Source organism: Stenella coeruleoalba (genome assembly GCF_951394435.1).
Source record: "Stenella coeruleoalba genome assembly, chromosome: 18".
Taxonomy (NCBI): Eukaryota; Metazoa; Chordata; class Mammalia; order Artiodactyla; family Delphinidae; genus Stenella; species Stenella coeruleoalba.
Genome location: NC_137164.1, coordinates 44,702,346 through 44,729,460, shown reverse-complemented (window position 1 = coordinate 44,729,460; position 27,115 = coordinate 44,702,346). Strand labels below are relative to the sequence as shown.

The window sequence follows — 27,115 nt, the reverse complement described above, 5'->3', positions numbered from 1 at the left end:
AACGGCCTTGGATTTATGTGACAAATTCTCTCCCCACCCCCTGAAAATTCTCAAAGCACATTTCAGAAACTCATTTTTGGCAGATGAAAATTTAAGTAAATTGGCCAAGGTCACAGCACAATAAGGGCAGAGTTATCAAGGCAATGCAGTTTCCTGCTTTTTCCACCATCCATGAAATTAGAGTAACTCCACCCCTTAAAATGAAAGGGTCTACTTTTTTTTCTTTCTGAAATTATAAACCATGATTTGGAAATTTTTTTTACCATTAACTCAGACTCTCAAAAGTGGTCTTTTAAGGCTATGAAATGTTTGTGTGTGCATTATTTCAGCTACTACAACTGCATATATTACAACCTATACAATTTGCTTTAAAAGAAGAGTGGCTTTTTTGTTTGAGCTGATTTTCTTTTCATGAGGTATGACATGATGAAGAAGCTATCTGTAGGAACAAAACTAGTTCACTTTCTATGGGCAAGCACAAGCTGTAAAGTAGATTATTAAAGTACACAGAAATAGAAAGTTAGATCAGAAGTGATATTTTACTGTGAGGTCTTCTTTTGGCCTTATAAAATGAGAAAGAACTAACCTTGTTCTATTTCTGAGTCCTGAAAAAAGCCTCCTAGCAGGCATATCACCTTTAATTAGGTTTCTGCTTTTGGGAAGCATTCTACCAGCCCCCTTTCATTTATTTTTAATGATGTTATCACTAACAGGCAAACAGTCCCTTAATAAAACAAAAACAGTTTCTATATAAAGCCTGGTGTACATGTCCTGAGTCAGTCATCTAAAAACAAATGTTATGATTGTTTCCGTTGTGCTCTTAGAACCCTTAATGGCCCTACTGTGCAGATATGCAAAACATCAACCTAGGAAATATAACCGTGTCTGTTATGCAGATTTCAATAAATGCTTTCCCATATTCACTTGCAATATCAGCAGTGAGGTTAAACCTACAGGGTCATGGAAAAGACAGAAAGGTCAATTAAGTGGATTTTTTTGGCATAAGCTACACCAGCTCCTTCATAAATACTTACAGCTTAAGACTTTAAGAGACAAGCAGGGGTGAAAGCCACCCAAAATGTTTAAAAGTTAAATCAGTGTGTGTGTGTGTGTGTGTGTGTGTGTGTGTGTTTAATGTGTGGCACCATTGTATTTTGCCAAGAAATTCCAGTTTGTGGGAGGAAAAAAAATCTATGCACAGATGCCTGAGAATTTTAGTTTCATCTTCTCAATGGCCAAAGGACAATTTTGCTGTCAAGGCCAAGTTTAGAAATTAAAATTAATGTATAGCTTGATTTAGTGTTTCCTCCATACATAGATTTTGAAACACAAATGCAGAATAGACAGAAATTAAAGACTCTCTTTTGAGAATAATGGTAGAAAATATACACTTTCCCCTTAAATATACAAAGTTTCTTTAGGACACTTAGTATCCCTGTTTTCCTTGAACTGTTATCCCTGTGTGGTTTCCTCACAACCCTTTCACCTTCCCTGTTTAAATATTTCCCAGTATTCAATGCCCATTTCGAATGCACCTTGCCATGAAAATTTTATTTTTCTTCATTCTGCTGTCAACTTGCATCATCTAAGTATAATCTCTTCTTTTTCTAAATAACCACTGGGTGTCATTTGAATCAATCTTTTGGCACATACCCTTATTAGGATTATAATTGCATGTATTTTTTTTATCTTCTTCCTAGGGCTTCCTCCTAACCCAAGGTAATGTCTCTGAAATTGCCTTGTAATCAATAGAGAGGTTTCCCAGTAGAAAGTATTTTTAGTTTTATTCTCCTGGGTGTAGTAAGCAGAGTCTATATCCTTCTCATTTCAGCTTCTGCCTCATCTCATCTCATTCACATATTCTTTCAACAGATATCAATCAGTTCTTACCGTATGTTAGGGAGCTGCAATACATGTTCTATTTCTTCCCTTAAGGAGTGGTCCCGAACTTTTGTCAGCTTCTCAACAGCAAACAACCCATGATAGTTGCATATGTGTGTAATAAATACTTTATGCCTTAAATTAGGCAGAACTGTGAGCTTGGTGTATTTCTTAGCACACCTCCATCATCCTGCCAAAGATGCACTTACAATGATCTCCTTTGAGTATTAAATCTTCTCATTTGTTTACCCAAACTTGAAATCCAGAGTTCTAATACTGCTTCCAGTATATCCAAGCAATTAAGTGTTCTTATGCTTTTCAGTCTATTTCTCCAAAATCTGTACTATTTTCTTTTTGTGTAAGTAAATTTACCCATTTTCTTTAGGACCTGCTACCTGAAGAAAATCAGTAAACTAGTTCATCCTCTTTGGCCCTTTCTCAAGTTATTTCTATCATAGTCAATTTTAACTGTTCACTGAACTAACTCAGGTTTAGTTTATATATGGCAACTGTAATAATATACAGTAGTAATTTTATTATCAACATGATATTTCATCATCACAAGGCTCATTAGAGAGAAATAATATAGAAACCACAGGCTTATGGCTCATGGTACAATATTAAGTTTCCCTCCATGGCACATTGAAGCCAAGTTTACAATAGGAAATTTCGAATAAATTTAGTTATTTCTTAATTATTAATACTTTATATTTATTAGCATTTTATATTTCACAAAGCACTTTCATATACATAACCTAATTGGATTTGAACTACAGTCCCTTCAGTCTGTGGTCTTCATTTTAATAAATAGACCAAATGAGTCTCATAGAACATAACAGATGGATTCTTTGCTCAGTTATTTGCTAACACTTGGTAGAACCAGGACTTAAACTCACTCCTTCTGAATCTAGCCTGGGTTACTTCTCATTTTACTGTAACTGTATCACATTATGGTAACGATTTTATGTAAAAAAAAATGGAGTAATTTTAAATCCAGAATTTGGAAAGTGGGCTTAAAATTTAAAATATGAGAAAGGACTTATTTTGTGATATTCCTGGATATTTTATAAGAATTGGAATAGATACATGAAAGTTTGTGACCAGTTTTTGATTTAAGATTACATTGTGGCATCAGAATTATTAGTTCCTATTGTCAAATTAAATCCAGAGTGTCTCGAGTAAGAATGAACCATGGTTGAGGTGTGACTGAGCTCAATTTAAATGACTGTGTTTTACATTTGAATGTAAGTTTCAAACTTTTTAAACACCAATACTTAATTTTTTAAATTATTCATGCCTCTACTCCAGTTGGACAATGTGGCTGATGAGTTTCCAAAAACACCAGTAAACTTAACTTTATATACAATTGTGATGGGAATTTATCAAAATGACCAAGAAAAATTTTTATTTCTATAAATAACTATTCACTTCTCTATAGACAGTACCATATTCTCCAGAATTTTTGTCAACATTTTTTTTTACTTTACCAGTACAGAAATATAACAGTTTCATGCAAACTTTCAGATCACTTGTAAACATTAAATATGGAAATTTTTCCATTTTAATACTGCTGGTATCTACTTCACATTACTATGAATAAATGTGAATTCCCTTGGAATGTATGGTTTTCTAAAAGGGAGTATTTTTCTACTTGGACCTTATGATATAATAAAAGATATCAGAGACAAAGATACACACACACACACACACACACACACACACACACACACACACACACACTTGAAAACGAATATATAATTCAAACCCAAAGGGATTAGTTATGAAAATAACATATTAACAGGAAAGAAAACATTTTAAAAGTAGAGGCTCATTACTTTTTCAAACAACATTGTTCCTTAGGATATCCTGCTAAATTGTTATGTGTGATAAGATGGGATGGAAAAAAGCCTGTCTTACAGCGGCATCAATCTTAGTGATAGTCATTTATTGATAAGTGACTTAAAATATGAGTAGAATCATGAGATGAAATGATGAGAAGAATGAAATATCATTTTTTCATACTTTATTGATTTTGGAGTTTTAAAATATTTTCTTCTCTTTTTTACTTTCTCTTTATATTGTCCTTTATGTTCTAATTGATGTTAATTGATTATGTCTTGTTATAATTGTCATAATTATATTTGTTATAATTATTAAGATGTTAATCAGTAGCTTTTTCTGGTCAAAAGATGAAATCATTTGTTAGTTTATAATGTGCTGTTCTGTTTTCCTTTAGAAAATCACTGTAGTTCCCTAGAACTAAATTAAAATACAAGAATACTTTAAAGTTAATAACCACTCTTTCTTAGGACTTTAAAAACAACAAGAACTCTTTAGAGAATTGGCATAACTACTGACCCCTACGGTTGTGGAGTATTTAAAAAGATTATGCCCTAGTTAATGCAGCTTTCAAAAGTGCTTACTTTATTCCTAGGAAGATGTACCCATCATTGCATCAGTCCTCAGTGTTGTGAATGACTGTCTTATAAATTTTTCAAATTTTATTAGAATTTATCAAATTGTCTAATTTGATAAAATGAAGCAAGATAATTTGACTCCTTATAAAATAGAGTTTGTAAACCTAAGTATAATCAATAGCTTTCTCTGAAATTTCGTGTTTGTGTGACTCATTCTTTTTCAGATGTTAACGAGATATCCATAACTCTTTGGAATTTGTAATTAAGATATTGAAATTCAGATGCCAAATTGATGCACTATCACCCTCCAATCAATATAAGTGAAATTTCCACTTAACTAATTTTTCTGATTTCTTATAAGGAGTAACAGAGAATGTGTAATTTTAGATTTGAGTGATACTAGAGTTTGTCTCATTCAACCTGCTAGTTTTTTAAAATTGAGGAAATTGAAGCCTGAAGAAGTTGTCCCATGTCCAAAGTGGCTGTTACTAACTGAACACTGAATTATTTTCATTATACATCCCAATGTATTCAGAAAGTAGTGTGCACAGTTTTAGTTATCTATAGCTGTGGAACAAATGGCACTAAAACTTAGTGGCTTAAACCATCATACATTTAAAATCTCATGATTTCTGTGAATCAAAAATCTGGGTACAACTTAGCTGGATACCTCTGGTTTAAGGTCTCAAGAGTTTGCAGTTATGCCATCAGCGTGGCTTGCAGTCTCATCTAAAGGATTGACTGGGCACGGAGAATCTTTCAAGCCAACTCATGTGGTTTTTGGCAGCCCTGTCTCTTGTCCTTTGTCCCTGAGCAGGGCTGTCTCATGACATTACAGCTGGTTCCTCCATGGCAGGAAATATAAGGAAAGGGAGAGAGAGAGAGATGGAAACAGACTTTCTTCAGCTGAATCTTGGAGGTGACATCCCATCACATTTGCTTTATTCTGTTTGTTAGGTCTAACTCAGACTAAGGGAAAGGTTCTATATGGGATGTGAATAACAGCAGGGAGGAATCATCAGAGGTCATCCTGTAGGCTACTATATACCTGCCACCTGCTCAGAGAAAATACTTCCCCAGTACTTGTCAAGTAAATTAAAATACTTATTTATTAATTAAGTCTTTATAGTAAAACGTCTCAGGTAATGGAATTGGAATATGGACTCTTGGTTGAACAATAGTATTCTATATACATTATTCTTTCTGATTTTATACTGTGATTATGAAAAAGTATGCCCTTGTACTTATGAAATATGCAGTGAAGTCTTAAAGATTAAAGAGGGAAGATGGTTCAGACATACATACACATGCACAGAGCAAGAGACGGACAGAGACAGAGAAATAATTAAAGACCAAATATGGCAAAATGTAAACAATTGTTTAATTTGAGGAAGGAGTTAAATTTGTTTCCAAGGGCTGGTTTAATAAATTACCACAATAAAACAATAGAAATTCATTTTAAATTACCACAATAAAACAATAGAAATTTATTTTCTCATAGTTCTGGAGACCAGGGGTCTAAAATCAAGGTATCAGCATGATGAGCTCCCTCCAAGAGACGAAAAAGGAGAAACTGTTCTTTACCTCTTCTAGCTTCTGGTGGTTGTCAACATTCCTTGACTATAGCCCCCAAATTCCAATCTTTGTCTCCATCTCCACTTTGCCTCCTCCTCTTCTCTGTGGCCCTCTTCTGTGTCTCAAATTTCCCTCTGCCTTTCTCTTATAAGGGCACTTGTCATTGGATTTCGGGCTTATCCTACATCAGGATGATCTCATCTCAAGATCCTTAACTTAATCACACCTGCAAAAACCCTCTTTCCAAATAAGCTAGAATTACTGGGATCCAGGGATTGGGCATGGACTTATAGTGGGGACCGGGGGGCTACCATTCAATACACTACAGAAGTATATAGGGATTCTTTGTTCAATTCTTGCAACTTCTCCATAAGTTTACAATTATTTAAAAGCATAGTATCAAAGAACAAAAAACAGAGATTACATTGTCAAATGCCATAATAATTCAAAGAGAATAGCATCTGACAAACTAACTTTCTTTTAAAGATAAAACTTTAAAAAATGTACAGATATATCAAGCTGCAATAGGTGTTTTGTGAATTTGTGCTTCATCATCATTCATTGTTTGAAGTCAGTGGAGATTATGTGATGTCAAAACACTCTTCCATGTTGTCTGGCTTCTCAAACTTTTGCTTTAATCTTCTTAAGACATTTAGGATATCAAAGGTCACTTTTATTTCAAAAGGAATAACTGTGTTCCCAATTTTACTATCTTTGTAGGAAGACTGAGACTTTCTATGATGTTAATTGCCACAAGATGACAACTTTTTCTCAGACAGTAGGGTCTTGAAGCCCAAAGGAATATTTTTGTTTTGTTCGATCTTTGATTAATTTATTTGTCTTCTTTTCAAATATGTTTATTGATCTTAAGAATCACTCTTTTTTCATTTCTTTATAGCTGTCATTGTGCCCTAAATTTGATTGAGTGAAAGTGGCTTAGTGCAGTATCTCAACCATATAAAATGATAAATAAATGAATCTAATCACATAATACCATACTACATGATAGTCTGTTCACACTTACCTGAAGCCGTAAGGACAAAGATGAGCATTCCACTGAAGCAACTGCAGAAAAAAAAAAAATGACATTCACACACACACCCCACATATTCCTACACATAAACAAGGAACAATTTTAATCCTACATTGGGAAAAAATTGGAGTAGCTAACAGAATAATGATGGAAGACAAAATGTTTTACTAACTATAAGAATTAGCTACTTTACAATTGGAATCTGTCACTAGGGTCTAGATGAGCTCTTAAGACTTGCAAATTGTATTTTTTAACATCACTTCTCCAGTTTCTAGTACATTGTTTAAGTAGATATTGGTAGTATTAAGTAAATACATATATAAATGTATATATCATGAGTGATTAATGAATTAACTCACACAATAGCCAAACGTAGTCAAGCATAAATGTATTGGTTAAGTCAAGTAGTCATGGGAATTATGGAACTTATAATCAAATGTGTGTGTGTGTGTATACATACATTTGATGCTTTTTGCTTGGACAACCTTTAAGAATTGTGGAGTCATAGACTCTAATGCTGAAAGCAAACTCAGGTGGTCATCTGGTTCTATGCCTTTCTTCAAGAGACAAGCAATTATTATCCCCATGATCTATTAAGCCACACTTTCTTTAGTATGTGACAGCTAAGGTGATGCTGATCAAAAAATATAGCTCTTTATTCTTAAACAATTTCACATGCACATAGATGTTTAACAAGTGCCTTTGCAGAGCTATCATGAGAAAATGCTAGCAGCCTTGGTCTGGAGGAGTAATTTATGACAGCTAGGTAAATGGTGTCCAAGATCACCTTGATCATATTAGCCACGTAGTAGCCCTACCCCTGCACTGCAGGCTTTCTTTAACCCTGGTGACAAGAGTGATTAAAAAAATAAAGAACACAATGAGTCCTACGCAGGCTGCTAACTCTGTTTCTTCTTCTAGTACCTGCTGCCTCAGATCATCTGTCAGTAAGTTAACAGAGGAGGGAGTGGAAAGAGAAACTGCTAAGGAATGAGTGAGTGTGTATGAGAGCAGGGTAGTTAACAGAAGGCCTTGTGTCCATCACTCCCCTCCCCAACCTTTCTTCCCTTTTGGTTCATTAACTAGAAATGTGGAAAGGTGAGGGAGATGAATTTAACTTGTCCTGACATTAGTCAGAGACAGAGAAGTGCGGCAACTTCCAGAATATTTCTGCCCCAGAGAGAGGGAATTGGAAAAGGTGTTGTGTGGTTAGGTGTTGTAATGAAAAATAAAGAAATGATTCAGGAGAACAGTGGAATCAAATTATAAGCATAAAGGTAAGTGTGCTGAAGTTTTTAGCCACTTGCAAAATTAAGAGATATTATCAGGACTGTGCAAATATATTGCTCTAATTTTCCTGGGGTGAATTATGAAAATATTTACAAAATTGAGAATCCCACCCTGAATAAAATTTTCTCTGTGATATAATAGACTAAAATAAACCATAATAAGTATGTATTTTAAAATGTTTAAATAATAAAGAACTGAATAAGAAGATTTCACCGTGAGAGTAAAAAGAATTTGTATCTGGGCATTATTCTAAGTTGCTTACAATGTTGGAGAATGTTCAATAAACAAAGTAAAGGTTAATTTATCTTAGGTTTTATATTTGATTTTTGAAATGTTTTGAGAGTTGTATATTATTACCCTTTCTTTAGACCCCTTTTTCATGTTTAAAAAACTAGTTTTTCAATATGAGGTGAGAGGTATTCAGGGCCAAAAGAATTAGATCTTTAGTTTTCATGATATTGAATTATTCAATTATAATTGAGAAAGAATATATTTGATTCTAGTTTTTATTTTAGTCGTGGAATTAAAGGTTTTAATTGTATAGTCACTTGTAGATTCCTTAAGAATATATTTGAACAAATCATTGATATATAGGAAGGGTTAATTGAGAAAGAGACACTAATATACATAGCATTTCTCCTATATGAAGCTCTAGAAATACCCTATTGTCAATCCGAACAGAACAAACTAAAATGAGATAATTGGGAAGGTGCCCATAAAGTCAGCCTGAATATATTATCACAACTATATATGAGATAATATTTGTTTTAAAAAGATTCTATGGCACTGTAAACTCAGTCTCATTAGAGACTGCATTTAAGAGGCTTATAAAGTTACTCATTAATGTTATCTTGTTGTATCTCCACAGCTTTTTCATTAAAGAAAATTCAGCAGAAAGCATTTTCTCCTGATAGCAGGAACCAATTTGCAATAAATGTTCTGGAAACCACTAGGGAAGCCATTACTGAGGTCTAATAAAAACAGACAAGCGTAACTTGTTCTATATTTTTGTTTCAATCACATACAGATGAGACCCCGCTTTCCACACCAACTGCAAGAGACAGCCTTGACAAACTTTCTCTAACTGGGCACGGACAACCACTACCTCCAGGATTCCCATCTCCTTTTCTGTTTCCTGATGGATTGTCTTCCATAGAGACCCTTCTGACTAACATACAGGTAGGACTTTTTCACAGTCTGGGAGAAAGGAACGTGGAAGGCTCAGTTGTCTATTTTTCCCAAATTCATACTATTCCAGCTTAATCCATTCTTGAGACTGACTGAACCGTGGTATTGAAATTTTTCTAGCAATTTAAGATTTTAAACTTACTACACAAATCAAATTGGTTAGAAATACTCAAATATGTGTATATTACACACATTAATATACACACATTAAGGTGTACACACCTTAATGAAAACTTAGATGCAAATGACCTAGGCCTTTTAAAAATTATTCTGCCTAAATGCCTTCCTTATTGCCAATTAATGGGAGGAATCTAACTGTTTAAGTTTGTCTGATGTACTAAATGACAGTATACCAGTGCTAATAAATATTTAGCTATTTTTAAACTGTTGGCCTTTCGGTGAGGAAATGATATGTTTAGTCATTCAAATATGTCTAAAGTAAAAGAATCCAAAAAATCCCTTCTTTCATAAATAAGTTTATTTCAGTTAATAGGGTTTCTTCAAAGAATAGACTTCAAAAAGCCATACAAAACTTTCCACGGATTTCCTATGTAGTCTTCAGGATGTATATTTTACGTACAGTACATTATGAATCAAAAATACTTACAGTTAGCAATAACATAGAGCATGGAGCCAAAATAATAAGAGTGTTTGGGATAAAAGAAAGCATAATTTTCTTGCCCACACATGAAGTGGTCATGTGGACCCCAGATGGAGATTTTTGCCATCTACTTCAACACACTTGGAATAGCTAGTAGTAAGCATACGCTTACAGATACTGTGCTGGTAATTTTTTTTTTTTTTTAATCTTTGCTCAAGCACTCGATCCTTAGTGATATTTTTCTGTACACATTTCCTACCATATTAAACTTTCTCCCAGTAGAAATGTAATTAATTTTATTTACCCCTCCAAGGACATAACAGAAGGCCTTTAATGTAACATATCTTCTCATCTATTAATATGGCATTTTTAATACTAACGTAATTAGAGTCTCCAGAACTGTATTCAACTTTAAGGTTTTATATCTCAGTAATTGAAATAAATCATCAGTCTAGCCTAAATGTAATCAAGGCTAAATAATTGATTATATTTTAGAATAAACATAAAACTTATTTTTTTCAAAATTTGGCCCATATTATTGTTTTCCAAGGTAGAGTTTTTAATGAATTTCTCCTTTGTCAAATTAAATGCTTTCAGAAAATATCCCTCAAAGTTTTAAAATGGACACTCTGAGAAGTAAGGGAACAATTTATTTTCTTATGTATATAACCCCATATGAAGCTAAGCATTTAACTTAAATTTCTCCATTTAGGTGTCTGTATCTTCACTAACTAAAACCTCTTTAACCAGGAAAGTGGTAATTTAATTTCAATTTCAGCAGAGAAAACATTTCTGTGTAAACATTCACTAGTATAGACGAGCTTGCTCATCTGAAGAGTGGGTTTACACAGGGACCCTTGCATTGTGTGTGAAAACCACATCACTAAGTCAAATTCTGTCAGTTTGAGAGTGTTTTTCCACCCACCCCTGGCCAGTAATACCCAGACTGGAAATATCTGCATCACCTCAAATTGGAATTATTTCTTTAAAGAAAAAAAAAAGGAAACTTCAGTTTTAAAACGTACAAATTTTAGACAAATAATTTATTTCATTGAATATATCTCTAGATTTAATATACTCTCTAACCTTCCAACCAGCCTTGAGAGGTATATTTTAGGAAGAGTTGATGATAGGATGATCATCAAGGCAAACTAAGTTATTTATTTCTAGTCCCAAATCATAGGAAACTGTGTCTGATAAAGTTAGAACACTTACAATAAGAATACTTCATTTAAAATAAATTATGCTTGTTCACTTCAGTCTTGCATATATATAAGTATGTATATATATGTAGATATTATATATTTATATGTATGGATTTAATACCTATATACATGTATATGTGTATGTACATATGTGTACATAAGGTAAAATAAAGATGAAAAATCTTATTGAGTTCCATGCACAGTAATACAAACACACAATACATACATACATACATATATACATGTATATATATATATATATATATATATATATATACACACTCATTAGACACACATACTGGATTTATGTTCAGTAATGGCTTCACATTATTTTGCAAAAGGTCATAGATGCTAGCTCTTTTATTATTGACACATATATTGAGTTATAGTAATATCCTAGGAATGGTATAGAATGTTTAAACAGTCATGACCCTGGCTTATGCGGCATACAGTATAAATGTGTTTGCTGTCCAAATTCTAATTTGGGTAATTACATTCTGTCTACCTCAATTTCCTCTGCAATTTCAATTATATATAATGGGGTTCTCTGCTTTCTGTTTCAAATGGTAACACTCTTTTGGCGTGGTAAGTTTAAAGCTCCATATTTCCTTTGAAGGTATTTTATCACAATGACAATGAAAAAGAATTGAGTTAAAAATGTTTATATTTTTTACATCATACAATTTCATGTTTGAAACTAAAGGTTTTTTATGTATATTTGTTATTGTAATTAAACCCAAGACATTGGGTTATATTTAAATTTAGTGCACATAGACTCTATTTTTCCTTAAAGTTAATGACCAAACATCTCTTAAGAATAATTTAAGGAGTTATTGTTCTAATATTCAATAAGTAAATTTCATGATATTCTATAATTTGATAATTTTCAATTTAAAAATTTGTAATGATTACTACAGATGTCCTTTCCATAATGTGTTATCAGAATTGAATTTTCATAAATGTTATTTCGTAGTGCTTTAAAAGAGGGCCTGTGGAAAAATACTGTAGACCAGTATTTTAAAATATATATGTACTATATATAGTATAGAAAATACATATTTTATATATATCAATAGTATAGAAAAATATATGTAGTATAGAAAATATATATATATATTATATACCTTTAGGCACTAGATTTTTGCAACCTTCTAGAACTATACTGTTCTTTCTTAAAATTTGAGTGTTTCAGAAATTAAAAGTAATGAAGGATAAAGATATCTTCAGTAAAAGACAGCAATTTCACTTTAGTGAGAGATATGGATTCATTCTAGATTTTGCTTTTTAGGATTTTTAAAAATGTATTTTATATGGAATTTTATTTTATTTTTTTCAATGTGGGTAGTCTTTCATTATGGCTTCCTTAATCAAACACATCTGTGGAGAACTCCCTGTGAGATTATAGGTGAGGAAAGTAGAATTTTAGTGTCAATTTACTGGATGTGACACCTTCGATCATTGACTACCATTTGAACAAACTGAAAGGAGAATTTTACCTACTTACTCAATCTGAGCTTTCACGCTGTAAAGAATAACTGGGATCTATTTGTACATAGGACCAGGAACAAATGATTTACATTGTTTATCCTATTTACAAGAATTATTTTAAATAACTTACAAATATTAAAATAAGAATAGGTAAATAAGTAGAAAGGTAAAATAAGGTAGAGAATATGAAGTTTAGTTAGGGGTGAAGTTAGCACTAAAGATATATGCCATAAGGGGAGAGAGGATAGGAGTTTGGGTCAGTGTGGTTTGTCTATGTGGTGGTATTAAACAAACAGGGAAGACCTAAAAGGGATGTTAAAACCACAATGCATGGCAGTCCCAGATTGGTTCATTATGGTCTAATAAATAAACATAATCTAAATGTTGTATTTAAGAAGTATTCGTTACTTCTATATTTAAGGGAAGACAATGAAAAATAATTTGACCAGGGCTTCCCTGGTGGCGCAGTGGTTGAGAGTCCACCTGCCGATGTAGGGGACACGGGTTCGTGCCCCGGTCCGGGAAGATCCCACATGCCGCGGAGCGGCTGGGCCCGTGAGCCATGGCCGCTGAGCCTGCGCGTCCGGAGCCTGTTGTTCCGCAACGGGAGAGGCCACAACAGTGAGAGGCCTGTGTACCGCAAAAAAAAAAAAAAAAAAAAAAAAAAAAAATTGACCAAATATTCTGATTATACATATTCCAGTCTTTACATTTCAATGTCATGCCAGTAATGTTATAATTTATACATTTCAAAGAAATTAATCATTTTTCATTGGCATCATCAATACATATTTTTAATTATAACAGAGTCAGATAAGAGAATTAGAAGGAAACTTTTCGAAAAGGTAAACAAAATAGGACACTGGCTTCAAAATATGGGTAGACTAGAATCAGATATATTGGTCTTACATTATATCTTTTTATCTTTAATCATAATAATATATTAATCTTCTCCCCGTTTTTCCCATTACCAACTTGTGAAAAGAGATCATATAAAAAAAACCAGTAAAATATAGCCAGTATTTTTAACCCAGTTTACTATAATGAAGACAGTAGCATTAACCTCTTAAAAATCTGGACTCTATATTGTATTTACTAATTTATATTGTATACAACAACAATGATAATAACATAAATAGTAAAAACTAATATTTACTGAGTAATCTTAATGAGTCCTTATACAGGAAAAATACTCCTGTATAAGTCTCCTCTACTCTACTCCAACACTAGTTAACTTCTGATGCTTCTGATCAAGAAATGTCTGGTAGTTTTTCCCATACCAAGCAATTCTGCAACCCCAGCTGGGTGCCCTACAATTTAACTCAATTCTGGCACTATCTACCTAGAGATAGCATCAGATCTCACAGGTTAAGAGTTCAGTCCCACAAGACTGCACTCCTTGCCCCCATTTCCATTGTCAATTTTAAGTCCAGATTATAACCTGTGCTTGTGACCAAACAGCTACAGATTGGAGGTTCCCACCCCCCACCGCCATGAGTTCAATTAATTTGTTAGAGCAGCTCACAGAACTTAGGAAGATGTTTTACTTACTAAATACCCAGTTTATTATGGAAGATGAGAAAACCAAGGTCAAGAAGGAGCAGATGACTTGTCCAATATAACTCAGGAGCAGCCAGATAGAAGAGATGCATAGGGCAAGGTATGTGGGATGAGGCATAGAGCTTCTGTGCCCTCTGCACATGCCACCCAGCCAGTACCTCCGCATGCTGACCAATCCAGAAGCTCTCTGAACCTCACCCATCCTTTAGGGGCTTTCCAAAAGTCTACTTAGTAACAGAAACTCAGGTGTAGTTGCAAGGGGCTTATCGTGAATAACAGACGACCCATTTCACCTCTGTTGCTCTTATCACTTAGGAAATTCTACCCGTTGTAGGATCTCTAGACACCAATATCCAGTGTAGGATACCTAGAAGTGCTTTTGATGGAGAGGTCATTGTTAATCGACTTCGGAGAACAGTAACCATAACATTAAACCAAGTATAGCTATAACTTTTGTCACAAGAGCTGTGAAAATGTGTTAGTTGACACTGTGCTATTATATATTTTTTTCTGTCTATAAAAGTTCCTGGTTTCAAGGCACTCTATTCCTTCTCATCCTGGAAAGAAACAAAAGAAAAAAAAAAAGTTAAATAAGCTAGGGATTTCTTAGTCAACTTACTAGTTTGGGATCTTGGATAAGTCACCTGTTCCTTCTGGACCTTGGTTTTCTAATATTTAAAAGGTTTTAGTTAGAATAGGTGATGGCTAAAAATCTCCTCCAACTAAGTTATTTACTTTCATTAGAAGCAGCAAATTATTGAGCACAAATTTTGACACGTGAGTTTCAGTGACATTCATGGAACCTTACGTGTCATCTGATTCTGAAATAAATGTGTACAAAATACAAATATGGATTAAGTAAGCTTTTCTTCCTCTAGGATCTAACTAGCAAATTAAGAAATGTTTCTTTTATATCAGTATATCTTGTAGTTCCCTTATACAAACAGATATTTGTACTTCCTACGCTATAGAAATAGTTGAGATATTGCTAGATTAATCAGTGTCCTTAAATATATATATATGTATATTATATATATAATAGACTCATTCTCTGAAAATTATGGAAATAATTTAATTTACATGGTAGATCATTTCAGAAAACAAAAATGTTTGTGTATTATGACAACCATTATGCCTGACCTATAGAAAAGAAATTTGAGGTCAAACAACTGCTGTGTCATAGAGTAAGCTTAAAATGCATTTCTTCACAACTGTCATGGTCCAACTTCAACATCATGAGAACTGACCTCCCCTTGGAAGCAAATTCATGTTTTAAGCCCCGTGTATTTTACTGTCATCGTAGAATTTTCTTGATACTGCACGACCACATGAGACCCAGCATTTAGTGTGACCTTTTGCATATGATCTACCTGGAAAACTTACAGAAGTCACACAAATCTGAAAGTACTATTATCGGTGATGGTTAAAATGGTGTCCCAGTGATTTGTAGATGTTGTGAACACTACTTGCTATTGCTTTTCCCAGCTCCCTGCTGCACTGAAATTTAATCGGTTTTCTGTATTTTTTGCAGCAGAGCGGTCACAGGCAATACCATATTTTTTGCATATGCATCTGTTTGATTCTAGTGAAGATTTTTGTTCACACTGGACTTCTGATGTGCACTGATTTAAAGTCTAAAAATGAAACTTAATTTTATACAGCTTATAAGTATTCCCTAGATGGTATTGGATCCTATAAGCTAATATTTTTCAGACATAATCAGCAGGAATAGGTAATATATTACCATTAGTGACATTAGCAGCAACAGTAACAAAAGGAAACAGTAAATATAAATGTTCTTAGCAACTTCATACTTTACAACAAATATTAATATAAAATTACACAAATTAGAGTTGCAGCTTAACATTATTCAACATGTTTATTCATAATGATTGTTTCATATTTTAAAAATGCCAAAATATTGTGTTTTGTCAGCCAAGGACAATAATAGTTTAATAGTAATTTATTTTAAACAGCTACTGATAATACAACCAATCAACACATTAAGTGGTGCCAACATTGGCATCTTGCTAAATAATATCTAGACATTGCACAGAGAGTACATCTTTCAAAGATAAGTCAACAAGAGCAATCAGAGCAGAAAATTAGAATTTGGTATCTTAGAATTAAAATACAGCAAAACTAAAGTTTTAATTGGGGTGATCTAAAAGGGCACTTGATGTAATGATCTCTTTTATTTGTTACTAATTGTTTGTTTCTGATGAAGAAGAAACATACACAGGAATGTTACTGAATTAAGATGGCAGTTTTCTTAGCAGCTATGTTTTATTGCTAAAAACAAAATAGTAGGGAGGGATGAACTGCCACATAGAAATTCTCTGGTTTGTTTCATATCACAAGAATTAATCCATAAAACTCAGGGTCAGTAACAACAAATATGAAATAATTTATACGTGCTTGAAAAGAGACTTAAAATGGCTTGTGACAATGCTACATCAGTGGGCTGAGCTGAAGGTACATTCCTATTGCACTAACAAGTCAAGCTGGAGTTGAAATTCCTGAATCAAACTGCTTGTGGTATCTCCTGCAAAGGGGTCACATTCTAGAATATATCTACAATTGGCATTAACTTCCATTTCATTTCTAATTTCAATTGAAAAATTCAGCTGCTGATGTTCACAAACCAAAGCAAAACATCTTCTTCAAAACAGCATTTTGTATTGCTGAGTTGATAAGGATGGAAATTTTAGCTCCAATTTTTACTAATAAGTTTACTAATAATTTTCTAAAGCATCTTAGAAGAGAACACATGCAGAAGGCTTTGTATATGTTTTACATATTCTCATAATCTCATTTTCAAAAACCTGAGAATACTAATTTTTAAAAATAGAATACAGTCAAATTACATATATATGACTTTATGTCATATAAATAAATATAGTTTGCCTTCACCGTATGCTCTTGAATTATTATATATACTGTCAAATAGCCCCCTAAAAATTATCCTCTGTTTATAGCCATTTTGATTGCCTTTTTAAAAATAATGCACTATTAAGCCACTAAGTTTTGGATCCCTTACACATATTATGTAGCTCGAGAAAAATATACCAGTATTATAATTTCTATTCATCAAAATTTAAAAAGCTACTCTATGGTAGGCACTCTCTAGGTTTTAGGGACGTAGTACCCAATGAGAGAAAATGTCCCTGCCTCAGAGAGCTTAACTTTCAGTGGAGAAGATGCAACATAACGCACTAAATGAATAAATATATGACAAAATTACATAATAATGCTATGAAGAATTTTAAGGAGGGAATAAGCAGGTGAGTTTGGAGGGCTGTTCCAGATAGGATGGGAAGAGAAGGCCTTTCTTGAGTGGTGACGGAACAAACGTGCGATGAATGAAGGATGAGCCATGCAAACTCGGGAGAAAAAGCATTCAGGAGGGTATCAGAAAGATCCAAGTCCCTGGTGCAGAAACAAATCAGTGCCTTGAGAAACGAAAGGCCACTGGTGTCGCATATAATCTCAGTAGGGAGTAGTAGAGAATGAGCCCTGAGAGATAGGTGGGTACTGCCAGCATCACGTGGGCTTATATAAACTACGTCAGATAATTACACGTGGAACAGCTCCAGTCTAATTTTCTCCACGGTATTTATTTCTTAGACACGCTTATGTGCTACCCTCATATAGTTTTAAATCTAGATATTCTAATTAGAAGCAGTTGAACCTCCATGCCAAAAATATTTGTCTTTCTAAAATAGTTTAATTAAATTTAGATTTTTTTTTGCTTTAGTTATATTATTTGTCCTAGTGAGTACAGAGTGACTGCACAACAGGAGCCAAAGAATTTGATAAGTGGGTTGTTCTCTTTTAAAATACTTTAAAGTAATGAATGAAATGTGCTTCATACCAAAATATTACAATTCTGAATACCTTCTTTGTACAGGGGCTCTTGAAAGTTGCCATAGATAATGCCAGAGCTCAAGAAAAACAGGTTCAACTTGAAAAAACAGAACTGAAGATGGATTTTTTAAGGGAAAGAGAATTAAGGGAAACACTGGAGAAGCAGTTGGCGATGGAACAAAAGAATAGAGGTATTTTCAAACTTCCAACTAAGTCTAATACTTTATGTCAAATATTCAACATAACAATACTATGTTTCGTGATTTACTGTGAGACCGTAACTTTTTTGTTTTTACTTTTAGCTAAATTTTAGAGCAGGATTTGAATCCTGGGCTTACTGTGCTTCTTAATCTCCAAAGTACATTGTTTCTCTTCTGTTCATACCTCAGGGGGTTGAAATATATCAATTATATCATTAATCACATAATTTTTATTGCTTACAGCATTTAACAAATTCATAATTTTAAGATAAGAAGGTGCTCTGATAAGATGACAGCCATGAAGAAAAATTTTATATTCGTTCACAATTGCCCTTTGAAAAACTTAAAGTCATAAAGCTAAACTAGAAAATACTGATTATTCAGGCGAAGCAGATTTAGTAAGATATTTATCAACTGAAATGGGAGACTGATGAATATCTGAACAAATGACCAAAGTTGAGTGTTTGTATAATTTTCTTTCTGAATGACTCATTTTTATCCAACAAGGTCAAATACACATCAGAGTAGAAACTGATATGAATTTTTATTGGGTAAAAATAATGATATTATCAATCTATGATCTGCTTTTTACACACTTTACAGTGCATGTATAGATAATTTTGAAGGTCATTCATATTTATGTGTTTATTTTATGTATGAAATCGAAGAGTGTTTTCTTTACAACCACTTCCCGTTTGTCTCAGCTCTAAGGTTCTCCTCAGTATTCTAGAAGGGGGAGCTCCTTTTCTCTCATTTAATAAGTACTCATTATAAATACTCCACACTTTCTCCTTTGATATGTTTGACATGGTCATTTAAAAATCATTCTTTCTGTTTTGCTTTCAAAACTGGCAGGACTTAAAGGTTTTTCATTAGTTACTATGAAGCAACGCTAGTGGGTCCTGGGATGAGGCTGATTTGGGAAACTGTCACCCCAGGTGTATAGCACTGTTCTAAATAATGTGATTTCGCATAGATTTAGATACTAGAGTAATCAGAACAAGATAAACATTGATAGCAGGGTATGTTCTAAGTGAACATGGTTCATTCTGTGGAACGATCTTCGATGAGATAGCCATGTCTTGATTTTGTTCTCACTTGGAGAAGTGTTTTTTTTTAGAAGACTTAAAAGCAGACTCTTGAATTCCTAAAGTAACCTTTTGGTTACTTGAGAGACTTTCAGAATTTTGTTGGTTCACAACTGTTGGAAGATTTACATTCTGTTTTATTCCTTTAACCACTAGAGGTATAGGGCAAAATGTTTCACAGATCACATCATGCACCTCCCATTTAATTAATTATGAACACAAATTAAGAGTAATAACTATCAGTAATTATCTATTATGAGTGTGTCTATTGAAGCAGCATATTACCTTGAAGAGAGAACATGGCAATCCCATTTGCTTCAGTCACACAGGAGGAAGCAGTGAGCCGTCTATGGCAAGGCGCTGGATATTGAGCTTTCAGTGCCATGGGAGTACACAATCCAAATAAATAATTCAGAAATTACTGTTTCTTTTTAAAGGGACTTATAAACAATCATCTTTGGAAAGGGAAAGAGTAGGCAAGTAATTTTATTAAGATAAGCCTATGATTTTCACACTATTAAATAAAGGAAATTATCATTTATTTGAAACCAGTTTTGTTTTTCTTATAAGACTGTACTCAATGTACATTTTGATAAAATACAGTTTCTGTTAATATATAATACCAGCAACAACAAACCAGACAAGTTAATGGTCTGCCATCTTAATAATAATGATTATAAAAATGGGATTTGTGTAAATTAGAAATTGAAAGTAAAACTCTTACATGAGCCATTATTACCTTATTTTATATTTTGAGTAAATATTATGCTAAATAAAAAATGTTGTTCTTTAATCTGTAGTAAGTAATCATATAATAAACTTGGAATGATTACTTCTTGTGACTAACTCTACCAGAAGGATTTTCTAATACTGATTCTGTCACATTCACATCCACAATGTTTATCAACTATCCAAGAGCAAATTATTTCAGAGAAAGGACTTTTATGATTTCCATATGCTGATTGCTTACTTTATATATAGTATAAAAGTTAAAACAATGATCAATTATTGTATGTATGAAAGTACAGTTAACGTATATTTTGTGAGGAACATTTGTCATTATTTATTGATTACATGTTATATACAAATATATAAATTGTCCAGTAGGAGAAAAATTCATCATAGTTAACTTTTTGTATCATAAGCTACTTTTTTATATAAGTAGCAGTGAAGTTTTATACTCATCAGATTCCTGCAGAGTAAAAGTAAAACTTTCTTGAAATATGTTATAGTGCATATATATTTTCTATGAAGAAATTATTAATATCTCTAAGAAAATTGCAATAGCTTCATCCAAAAATATCTGCTTATATGTGTTAACAATAATTAAGATTATTTAGCTCCTCATATACAGTAATATTTGTTGCATTTTCTAAAATTTCAAGAAAGAGTTATTAAAAATTTTGCTGGTGCAACATCTTTGTAAAGCATTTATAGGGGAAATGCTCCATTTACTACTCAAAATTGATGCTTCATAAAGAGATAGGAGTCATAAAGTTTTGCACTATTCAGATTACTTTGTGTTAGTCTGATTCCAGGGCACAGACTAAGCCACAAAATATACTTAATCAGTCTTCCTTTATTAGTGAATAGAAATATCTATTAAAATTAGTTTCCCATTAAATCTGCCTCCACATATGACAATTAGAGTCAATCTTGTAATAGTTCAAAGCTAAATAAAAATTGGCCTCCTTAGATATTTTACTTAGATTTATTTTAGGTAAAAGTGGGTTGCTGTTTTTAAACTTCCTCTGCATAGACAGATGCAGTCCAGCAAGGAAAAAAAAAAAAGAAGAAGAACATTACATAAAACACAGACCATTTGTGGAAATTTGATCATTGCAAAAAATTTAAAATATAATAATGTACATATACTCTTTTCTAGCCATAGTTCAAAAGAGGCTAAAGAAGGAGAAGAAGGCAAAGAGAAAATTGCAGGAAGCACTTGAATTTGAGACAAAACGGCGTGAGCAAGCCGAACAAACACTAAAACAGGCAGCTTCAGCAGATAGTCTCAGGGTCTTAAATGGTAAGAGGATGCATCTTTATGCATGGCTAACTAACTTTCATTTTGAATACTCAAAAGGCAATTTTAGACATGTGTTTGTGGTTTTGTATATTTCTATGGCTTGTGATTCATTAAGCTCTGCTTGAAAGCAGGGTGGGAAGAAGAGTCATATGTGTTGGGGGAAATGTTTTATTTCATAGGTGCTTCCACAGTTTTGTTACTTCAGTATCTGAGACTTGACATTGCTTCTCTATTTAACCAAATCTGTCTGTACTGAAACATAATAAAATATTAATCTGAGAAGTTCCCAACCCCCCATCTCATTTCATGAACAATTTTGCATTATTTATCCATTCAAATCTTCTGATAGTTCTCATGGTTATAGTCTTTGTTCAAGCTTTAAAAGATGACAAAGATTTATGTAATTTTAATTCAGCACCAAAGTAACAGGTTGCTTTTTTAAAAAGGACAATGGGAATCAAATGAAATGTGTGTCACTCTTAACTTTCTGTGCTTTTAGACTCTCTGACCCCAGAGATAGAAGCTGACCGCAGTGGCGGCAGAACAGATGCCGAAAGGACAATACAAGGTAGGAATTTGCAAAAGGCTATAAATCTAGATCTTACTCTATGAGTTTTTCCTCCGCTTTAGCCTGCTATTCAAGCATGTAGCCTACCATCTGGGCCACATCAAAACAAGTTCAAACAAGGTCAAGTTCATCTTGCTTGTTTATATGAGTGAATTCATTTTGTGCTGATAGACTTTCTTTAAATTAACAGGTCATTTCTGTTTATACAATGCAATTAAAAAAGAATAATTAATTTTAAACAATGTATGATTTAATCTTGAACACAGTAAATGTGTTTTATTGAATGCTTGAAGCCCAATCTAATACATGAAGGGTTTATAAGTTCTATATCAGTAAATTCATGAGTTAATCAACTAGGTAGTTCTTAAAATTTGAAATTGTCTTCTTTTTGTTCTTGTGACATTACATGCAAAATAGGCCAGTTGAAAGCTAACAATAAATAAGATTGTTTGGTCTTATGTGGGTTTTCCAAATGTTCTGTGTGCCACTATATACATTTTAATAACACAAATCTGCTGAGCAAAATCATATATAGAATACTAAAGGGAGTTTTATTAAACACTCAGAAGAGCAAAATATTTATATTGCCGAGACCACACTATTAAGGAAAGAACAAAATCTGAAGGTAGCACTTATAGTCTAACATCTATTCTAGACAATAAACTCAATCTAACAGCATGAATACTAAACAGTAAAAAGAGCATTAAATGAAGGTGATTCTTCAAAGGGAAGCCTTGAACTGCTAAAATCCTCTCAATTGCTTTTATTTTGCATTTTAGGCTCAATCATTTTAGGGATATTGTTTGACGTTAATCATGGTACTTAATCAGTTTCAAAAGTATCATTCTTGGTTTAGTGTAAAGGAAATATAATGTTGTAAAGTATCATACATGCAATAAATAAAAATTGGAAACTTGAAACATTCCTGGAGAATGTTTTTTGCTTGTTGATTTTAACTGACATCATGATAATTATTTTTTAAATCCTAAGGCTTGAACCATATGTTATTATGAGACACCTTCTTGGATATACAAGATTAATGCACCTGTAGATGTAGAAAAGACTTCATTGTTTTAGAGCATTACGGACTTAGGTAAAATTATATATGTGGGTGCATCTAATATTATTAAAATCAAAAGATTTCTGTTGCATCTCCAAAGAATTGCACACACATGTAAACAATATGTGCTAATAACAAAGCCAGTCCTCTTTATCAGGGGCAATAACCTCAATACGGCCAATGTAGATAATCAGCCCTGGTTTGTGTGTTTGAGCACTACTCAGGCACTAACTTAGCTAATGTCCAAAGTGGTCTAAGGAAGCACATAAGTCTCTAGGTAGATGTGATATATAAATTATCCGATATCCACAGAATTCTCAAGGTGGTCAGAACTCAAACTAAGAAAAACTATAGACAATATATTCCTTCACACAAATGGGAGGTTTAAGAAAGGATTAGGCAATGATTAAACATTTTTGCATAGTTGACATAATATATAGTTCATGAGTTTGCTAATCAGCAATATTTTGCCCATCAATAAGGCCATAATTATTTTTATTTGAATTTGTAAAACTCCATATATTCAAATATATTAATATATTTCAATATAGATAAGATCTTGCTATCTAGGTTGAAGTTCTGACAACTCTCAATTTCTATTACGATTTACTTAATACTCTGAAGAAAAATTTTAATAATAAATTGCCTTCTTTTTGCCATCCGGAATGCTGTCAGTTGTATAACATAGAAAACCCACTCAAACAACTTAATGATTAAGGAAATGAAACATTTGAACACAATTATACATAGTTACTTTAAGCAAATATAAAATTTATGGGGTTATTTATTGCTTTGGTTTAATTGTAATATAAAACATTTTTTCACTTCATTCATTCATTCAGCTTGTCGATTAAAAAGATGGGTTCTTCAAGTCTAATATGAATGATCAGCAATATTCTACCTTTTGTATACTTGCACTTGGATTTAGTGATTTTCTTATACTGTTCATTGAAGAGTTTTCTGTAAAACATTTAACTAATATTAATGATTTTAATTACATAATATGATTTTTTTCTCAAATGTAATCTAAAAAAAAAACACTTTAGATGAATCTGCATTTCTATGTGTTAATTGCTAAAAGTTATTTCACTAGCACTTGAACTACCTAAGACTTTTAATATACAAAAACAGAGATCATCTTTTGCTACTTGAACCCCAGTAAATAAGCTCATTTGGCCCTTTGAAACTTTTTTTAAACCTGGAAACTAAATTCATAAATTTGGAAGCTAACAAAAATAACAAAATTAATGATGAATAGACAATATCGAAGAAAAAAAGACTGTATTTAGTAAAATTCGGAGCCTAAGATCAAGAATGGGAAAGGCAAAGAAGAAAGAGCCAGAATTCATTGCTAATTTGTGAAATGGCCTATGTCAGGCATTCTGGGAGCTATGAGCATGTGTTGCTTCACACTTCAAGAATGACACAAACACAGCCTTGTTCCCTTCACTTACTTTTTTCTCAGTGTCCCCAAGCCCAGGCATTATGATAGTCTTTGTATTCTTTCTTGCTCCCAATCCAATCATAACTGAAATTATGCTGCACTCCAAAATAAACTCAACTTAATTAGGAAAAAAAAGGGAAACTCACATTTCTTTATACTTGTCATATACTCCTTTATTTTTAACATTTTGGCAATAAATAAATGCCATGCTTGGCCCAGGAGTTAGTCACCTAGCAGTCAGGCACTTAAATACTACTCAGTGACCCCCAAATTGATGTTGCCTTGTCAGTATTTACTTATTTTATTTATTTTCTTAGGGGTAATTATTAATTATTGTTAACATTTTTATTGGAGTATAATTGCTTTACAGTGGTGTGTTAGTTTCTGCTTTATAACAAAGTGAATCAGTTATTCATATACATATATCCCCATATGTCTTCCCTCTTGCATCTGCCTCCCTCCCACCCTCTCTATCCCACCCTTCTAGCTGGTGACAAAGCACCGAGCTGATCTCTCTGTGCTATGCGACTGCTTCCCACTAGCTATCTATTTTACATTTGGTAGTGTATATATGTCCATGTCACTCTCTCACTTTGTCCCAGCTTACCCTTCTGCCTCCCCATGTCCTCAAGTCCATTCTCTAGTAGGTCTGTGTCTTTATTCCTGTCTTGCCCCTGGGTTCTTCACGACCTTTTTTTTTTTTTAGAGTCCATATATATGTGTTAGCGTACAGTATTTGTTTTTCTCTTTCTGACTTACTTCACTCTGTAAGACAGACTCTAGGTCCATCCACCTCACTACAAATAACTCAGTTTCCTTTCTTTTTAAGGCTGAGTAATATTCCATTGTCTATATATGTCACATCTTCTTTATCCATTCATCTGTCGATGGACACTTAGGTGGCTTCCATGTCCTAGCTATTGTAAATAGAGCTGCAATGAACATTGTGGTACATGACTCTTTGAATTATGGTTTTCTCAGGGTATATGCCCAGTAGTAGGATTGCTGGGTCGTATGGTAGTTCTATTTTTAGTTTTTTTAAGGAACCTCTATACTGTTCTCCATAGTGGCTGTATAAATTTACATTCCCACCAACAGTGTATGAGGGTTCCCTTTTCTCCACAGCCTCTCCAGAATTTATTATTTGTAGATTTTTTGATGATGGCCATTCTGACTGGTGTGAGATGCTACCGCATCGTAGTTTTTTTTGTTTGTCTGTTTTTTGTTTTTGTTTTTTTTTTGCGGTATGCAGGCCTCTCACTGTTGTGGCCTCCCGCGTTGCGGAGAACAGGCTCCGGACGTGCAGGCTCAGTGTCCATGGCTTACGGGCCTAGCTGCTCTGCGGCATGTGGGATCTTCCTGGACCGGGGCATGAACCCATACCCTCTGCATCGGCAGGTGGACTCTCAACCGCTGCGCCACCAGGGAAGCCCCACATTGTAGTTTTGATCTGCATTTCTCTAATGATTAATGATGTTGAGCATGCTTGCATGTGTTTGTTGGCAATCTGTATATCTTCTTTGGAGAAATGTCTATTTCGGTCTTCTGCGCATTTTTGGATTGGGTTGTTTGGTTTTTTTGATACTGAGCAGCATGTGCTGCTTGTGAATTTTAGAGATTAATCCTTTCTCAGTTGCTTCATTTGCAAATATTTTCTCCCATTATGAGGGCTGTCTTTTCATCTTGTTTATGGTTTCCTTTGCTGTGCAAAAGCTTTTAAGTTTCATTAGGTCCCATTTGTTTATTTTTGATTTTCTTTCCATTTCTCTAGGAGGTGGGTCAAAAAGGATCTTGCTGTGATTTATGTCATAGAGTGTTCTGCCTATGCTTTCCTCTAAGAGTTTGATAGTGTCTGGCCTTACATTTAGGTCTTTAATCCATTTTGAGTTTATTTTTGTGTATGGTGTTAGGGAGTGTTCTAATTTCATTCTTTTACATGTAGCTGTCCAGTTTTCCCAGCACCACTTATTGAAGAGGCTGTCATTTCTCCATTGTATATTCTTGCCTCCTTTATCAAAAATAAGATGACCAGGCTTCCCTGGTGGTGCAGTGGTTGAGAGTCCCCCTGCCAATGGAGAGGATATGGGTTCATGCCCCGGTCTGGGAAGATCCAACATGCCATGGAGTGGCTAGGCCTGTGAGCCATGGACACTGAGCCTGCGCATCTGGAGCCTGTGCTGCACAACAGGAGAGGCCACAACAGTGAGAGGCCCGCGCACCGCAAAAAGAAAATTAATAAATAAGATGACCATATGTGCGTGGGTTTTTCTCTGGACTTTCATCCTGTTCCATTAATCTATATTTCTGTTTTTGTGCCAGTACCATACTGTCTTGATTACCTTAGCTTTGTAGTATAGTCTGAAGTCTGGGAGCTTAATTCCTCTAGCTCCGTTTTTCTTTCTTAAGATTGCTTTGGTTATTCGGGGTCTTTTGTGTTTCCATACAAATTGTGAAATTTTTTGTTCTAGTTCTGTGAAAAATGCCAGTGGTAATTTTATAGGGATTGCATTGAATCTGTAGATTGCTTTTTGTGGTAAAGACTTTTCACAATGTTGATTCTTCCAATCCAAGAGCATGGTATATCTCTCCATCTGTTTGTATCATTTTTAATTTCTTTCATC

General features: G+C 33.6%; 1 protein-coding gene across 4 annotated transcripts in view; it reads left to right on the top strand.

Moving 5' to 3' along the window:
- The window catches only part of DACH1 (dachshund family transcription factor 1), a gene marked incomplete at both ends in the record, with an annotated part of 412,420 nt that overhangs the window by 352,525 nt on the left and 32,780 nt on the right, over positions 1-27,115 (top strand). For all 4 annotated transcript variants that reach the window (XM_079902827.1, XM_079902825.1, XM_079902826.1 and 1 more), the window contains 4 exons: positions 9,224-9,375; positions 18,149-18,296; positions 21,279-21,422; positions 21,922-21,990. In XM_079902827.1, coding sequence (XP_079758953.1) covers positions 9,224-9,375; positions 18,149-18,296; positions 21,279-21,422; positions 21,922-21,990 — 513 coding nt within the window. The remainder of the gene's footprint in view (positions 1-9,223; positions 9,376-18,148; positions 18,297-21,278; positions 21,423-21,921; positions 21,991-27,115) is intronic.